The sequence below is a fragment of the Rhincodon typus genome, chromosome 19 (assembly GCF_021869965.1).
Source record: "Rhincodon typus isolate 14 chromosome 19, sRhiTyp1.1, whole genome shotgun sequence".
Classification (NCBI taxonomy): domain Eukaryota; kingdom Metazoa; phylum Chordata; class Chondrichthyes; order Orectolobiformes; family Rhincodontidae; genus Rhincodon; species Rhincodon typus.
The window spans coordinates 56103328-56109327 of NC_063350.1; the positions used below are offsets into that span (position 1 = coordinate 56103328).

Sequence of the window (6000 nt, forward strand, 5' to 3'; positions counted from 1 at the left end):
CTCATCCTCATCATTCCACTTCACTTTCTAGTTCATGTCCGCAAAGAAATGAGAAAATATTTGCTTTTTGATAATGCCTTTCACTAACGCAGGATCTTCTAAAGCTCTTTACCCCAATGAAGGACTTTTGATGTGTAGTCAGCATTGCACTGTAGGAAACGTGGCTGTCAATTTATGAACCACAAGTTCCACAGGCAGCAAGGTAATATGTGACTGGATAATCTGTTTTAGATGTTACTTTAGAGATAAAAGCAGACCCGACCAGTAAGTTCCCTCACTACTGTTTGAATAATACCGTGGAATCTGCTACTTTCACTGAGGATAACAGGTTAGTGGCACTTGGTTTAGCATCTGATCTTAAAGCTGATACTTCCCAGTATTGTGAGTCAGTCTGGACTGAGATCTGAACCCACCGCCTTCTGACCCTGAGGCAGATGGGCTACCAATGAGCCACAGCTAAAATCAGGGGTCTCATTGACTGCTAATTCTCTTTCTTGCCTCTTTGGGTTCATTTAACCTTGCAAGGTTTGTTTGTTGATTTTCCCTGACTTTCGTAAAAATCTTTTTTTTTTTATTCTAGTACATTGGTCCAGTGTGCCAGATCAAGTACCTGGCAGGGAACAACAGAAACCATTGAGGAAGAGGCAGATGAAGAGGTCGCTAAAGACATTATAACTCCACAATTTTACCACCCACCATCCTACAATGCAGTAGCAAACAGCTATGAATATCTTGACCTCTCTGAGGAGAACGTGTCTGTGGAATCAGATAAGGAGGTGTCAAAGATGGACTATCAACCTCCTCTTAGCTGTGAGACTCATCTCCTAACAGCAAGTGATCTACTTCTGAACAAGTGAGAAGCCCTCTTTCTGTCATTATCGATTACAAATTATAAACTTACTTAGCATTTCCCATGGGGACTGTCGGCAAACGTGGAGTTACAGGACATAGGGACAATGGGCCCCTGTGAATGAAAGGTTATAGGGACGGGAGAGATGGGTTATAGGCGGGTTGAGAAAAAGAAATGGTAGAAAAAAGGGGAAAAGAAAGAGTGCAGAGGATGGGAAAGGGGAGGAATGTAATGTTGGAGGATTGGGAAGAGGAGGTAAATGAAAAGCCGGAAGATGCTTGTAGGAATTGGTAAAATGAAGGGAACAGGGTTGGGAGGATATAGAAGAGAAAGAGGAAGGGGCAGATGAGTGACATGGTAAAGTGGACAGTTCTAGGATGCCATTTGCTGACATTTTAGTATTTTTCCAATGTAACTTGAGTGGCAGTTACTCTGCACTAATTCATTGTCAGCAAGGTGCTTTGGTACTTTCTGTGGATTTAAAAGGGGTTTTATAATCTTCCTTGGCAGATTTGCCTTTCTTCAAGTGAAATTATGAATTGGACTGATTGTTGAACTCTTTGTGTCATTAAGTCTTTAATTTCCTGTGAAATAGGCAGTTGGTAGGTCAGAAATGGGGTATTGCTGCAATTTTTGTTGAAGATCTTAGTTTTGCACTCCTGAGGACATTTGCAAGAATACCAGCGTGAAAGGAAAAAGTTTACCGTCGTATAAGACGAGAGTTCTGAAAAGTGGATTGTAATTGGTAGAGGCGTTGCCATGAAGAATGCACCAATTAGAGATGACTGACAGTTAATTGCCAAGCTTCAGTAACTGCAGGCTCCATTTACACAATCCACACTCTCTCAATATTGCAGCCATTGGCATGAGGATGCATTTACAACATAGCAACTTTTCAACAACAGCTTGCATTATAAATGTTAAGAGGGATTAGTAATAAAAATATAAAAATAAAAATAGTATAGTTATTTTAAAGCTGTATCTTCCTTCTTTCTATATTCTACACCCTAATGGTCAACACTACCACACTTGAAGACTATTGGGTGCCTGTTATAACAGTATAATATAGGTCATTATATCGATGAATGTACAAATAAAGTTTTATTACAGCAAAATTGATGGTCAGTATTTCACTCATCACCAAGTTGGTAAGACGACAATCTTTAGTAGTTAAACTAGATTCCTATCTTGTTTCAGGGTGTTCCATGATGTTGAACTGGAAGAGTCGGACAAATTCTACCGTAGTTTGCCTCATCTCCTGAAGCTGCTGTTTGCCTTGTATAATACCATGGTGTCCCAGTCTGACATGTTGTGCTACTTTGTAATGATCCTCAACCACATGGTCTCAGCCTCAGTGCTCACCATGGTCCTACCCATCCTTGTCTTCCTCTGGGCAATGCTGTCAGTGCCTAGACCCAAGAAGCGGTTCTGGATGTTGGCTATCCTGTACACCGAGGTAGGATCAGGAAAATTGACTCGCAGCCAAGGGATATAAAATCCTTGAAACATTGAGCAGTTCTTGTTGAATGAGGTCATGATTCTGAAAGGGTTGATGTTGAAGTCATAAAACTCCAGTCCTTGGATGGTATAAGTTAGTCCTGTATGAGGTCCCAATGGAGTCACAAGTCACATACTTTGTCTTTGATATTTCTCATTGTGCCTAACTAGGTCTTGTTAATTGTAGCCTTTGTTACCATTAAATATACTGCACCTGAGAGGAGGCAATGGGCTTGTACTAATGCTGATGTTCTGAGGACCTGGATTCGAATCCCACCACAGCAGATGGTGGAATTTGCATTCAATTAAAAGTATCAGAGTTAAGAATCTACTGATGACCATGAAACCACTGTCATTTGTTAGAAAAACCTATCTGGCTCACTAATGTCCTTCGGGGTAGGAAATCTGCTGTTCAATTCTGGTCTGACCTACATGTGACTCCAGACCCACAGCAATATGGTTGGCTCTCAAATGCCCTTTTTCCAATTAGGGATGGGCAGTGAACAATGGCCTGGCCAGCAACACCCATATCCTGTGAATGCATTCAAAAAAAAGCCTTGCTATCTAAGACAAGGGCCTCTTCTTGTTAAGACTCTATAGTGGTCTGTCCTCTATCCCTGATCATTCAACCGGCCCCAAGACTTAACATAGAAAGGATGTAGCAAACTAACCCACAACCCATGAGTAGCCAGATATTACAATGTACTGGCAGGGGTGGTATCTGAAAATAACTGTGCTGATTTGAATTCCGTTTGGCCTTGAAGAAAAGACTTTTGATAGCAAGTGACTTTAGCACGTTAAGAGCATTACTGCTTTAAGAAGACATCTAGACAGGCAGTCATCAGCTGAAATGTGAAATTTGACAGTCTGCAGTAGTTGGAGGAGCAGAAGCAGCTTGAAAGCAGTCTTGCAAAGAGGCTGTTACCTCCGAGCTCGTGAGTGGTGTGGGAAAGGACAGCGTGACTTAGGGAAAGATTGATAGGCACAGGGAAGGGGCAGAGGCCATAGAGAGGAAAGCTGTGCAATTGAAGGCTCCAGAACTAAAGTCAAAGGCCCCAAGGGGTTTGGGGGGGAAACTATTACAAAGACGAGACAGGGAAGGAAAGGGAGTGAAAAGAGAATTCTCACTTACCAAAACTACAAATATGAATAGACTCCACTGGGCACAGCTGCAAAGGACAGAATAAGCACCAGAAAAGTAATTTAACCAGACCTGCAAGAGGTATGGCTGCAGATTTTAATTGAGGGGATAAGAGGCCAAAATTAGAAGAATTGGAAGTATGAGCTTAACAGAAGAAGGGGTGGCACAGTGGCTCAGTGGTTAGCACTGCTGTCTCACAGCGCCAGGGACCCAGGTTCAATTCCACCCTCGGGCGACTGTCTGTGTGGAGTTTGCACATTCTCCCTGTGTCTGCGTGGGTTTCCTCTGGGTGCTGCAGTTTCCTCCCACAGTCCAAAGATGTGCAGGTTAGGTGGATTGGCCATGCTAAAGTGCCCGTAGTGTTCAGGGAGGTGTAGATTGGGTGGGTTATAGGGGGATTGGTCTGGGTGGGATGCTCTGAGGTTCAGTGTGGACTTGTTGGGCTGAAGGGCCTGTTTCCACACTGTAGGGATTCTATGATTCTAAGTTTGAACATGTTTAACCTGTTAGAAGATTGAGAGACTCAGGACTTAAACCATAATTTCAGCACAAAGAGTTATTGAAGCCCTAACAGAAGACCTTTATTAATTGTGCACTAAACTGCCGATTCCATCTTTCTCCACAATGTGGTCAGTATTCCACATCATCACTTTTCAAATCAACCATGGTGTCCTCTTGTGAATTGTGGGATTGTCCATGAAGGATTGTCTATGGCTGTCCCTTATTCACCACTGCACTCTCATGGGTACAAAACCTGCAACCCTTTCCAGTTTGGTATCTCATCAATATCAACTTAAATTCCATAAATTGTTAACTCTCCCTGACTTAAAACTACCTGTTCAAGTTAAAACTCTGCAATGTTTCACTTGTTCCAATGACTGACTTCATCCTTTAGGTATATCATGAGAGTATTAAGGAGTTTTGGAGCAAAGGTTGGTTAATGCATGTGATCAACTATGATCTAAATTGAAGGGTAGAATAAACTTGAAGAGTTTGATGGTTTCCTTCTATTCCTATAAGAAGTCAGGACATGGAGGATCTGAGTTGATTTGGAATTCAGCTTAACCAATAAGATTCAGATCTGTGTTTCTTGACTTTTTTTCTCCATTTGTTCTTGAGTTGTCAACATCCCTAGTGATGTCAACATTGATTACCCATCCCTAATTCCCCTTGAAAAGGTGATGGTGAACTACCTTCTGGGACCCCATAGGCCACATGGTGTAGGGACACCCACAGTGCTTTATTCTGTAGTCATTCAAAACAATTGAATGTTTCAGCCATTTCAGAGGGCAGTAAAGAGTTAACCAGAATGATGTAGATCTATAGTCACATATAGGGCAAATCCAGGTAAAGAATTTCCTACCTTATCCTGAAGAACTTTAGAGAATCAAACTTTTTTTTACGAAAATCAAGTACTTTCATGACCATTATTAAAGAAGTCATTGTTTTATCCCAGATTTATTTATTAACAGAGGTTTTCAACTTCCCCAGCTGCATTTTTTTGGGATTTGAACTTGTATTTCAGGAATATGTGGTGTGGTCCTCTGGATTCCAGTCCAGTGACTTGATTGAGATGCTCAGATCTGCCTTAGTGCTGTAATATGATAGCATCACGTTTGAGGTTACAGTTAAATCAACCATGATAGTATTGAAGGCCAAGGGGCTGAATGGCCAACTCCTGCACCTTAGTGGTATGTTTGTGTTGTTCATTTTCATAAAATATACCAATATATGATGAATAACATGAACACTATGCCCACTGGGTTAGGTATCAATAATCACATACTCATCATGTTGCTGACATGATTTTGCCTCAGCTTCAGGAGATTGTCTCTCACTGCACTGCAATGTCACATCTTTGCTTCTCTCTGTGGCTCTTGCAAATGTGATGCTATCATCTTACAGCACTTAGGCAGATCTGAGCATCATAGTCATGCCACTGGACTAGAATCCAACACAATCCATATGTGATTATTGCTATATCTAACCCAGTGTCAATGCCATTCATCATACTGGTGTATTTTATGAAAATGAACAACACAAACATACCACCAAGGCACAGGATTTGGCTATTCAGCCCCTTAAATGCTATCATAGGTGATTTAATTGTAACCTCAAATTCACATGCTCCTCTAACGCTTATGACTCTATCTAATGGTGCCTTAAAAATGTTCAAAATCTCTACTCCCATCACCTTTTCAGGAATAGACTTCAGTACCCTCAAAGATGAAATGTTCACCTCATTTCCGTTTTAAATGAACGACCCCTGATTTTTAGACAGTAGTCCCTAGTTTACGTTTCCCCACAAGAGGGAACATCTTCACCGCATCCATCCAGGCAAGGATCTTACATGCTTCAAGCAGCTGAATACTCATACTCCAAAGGCAAAAGGCCTGACTGATACAATGAGAAACCAGTTCAAGGTGCGTCTTAATTCCGCCCAACTGCTCTTCCACTGGAGATAGTAGGAACTGCAGATGCTGGAGAATCTGAGATAACAAGGTGTAGAGCT

The 6000-nt window shown here is 41.6% G+C and overlaps 1 protein-coding gene across 1 annotated transcript in view; it reads left to right on the forward strand.

The window, feature by feature from the left end:
* The window catches only part of LOC125485437 (piezo-type mechanosensitive ion channel component 2-like), a 170696-nt gene that overhangs the window by 138242 nt on the left and 26454 nt on the right, over window positions 1-6000 (forward strand). Inside the window, exons 37-38 of the mRNA XM_048608196.1 lie at window positions 581-853; window positions 2048-2306. Coding sequence (XP_048464153.1) covers window positions 581-853; window positions 2048-2306 — 532 coding nt within the window. The remainder of the gene's footprint in view (window positions 1-580; window positions 854-2047; window positions 2307-6000) is intronic.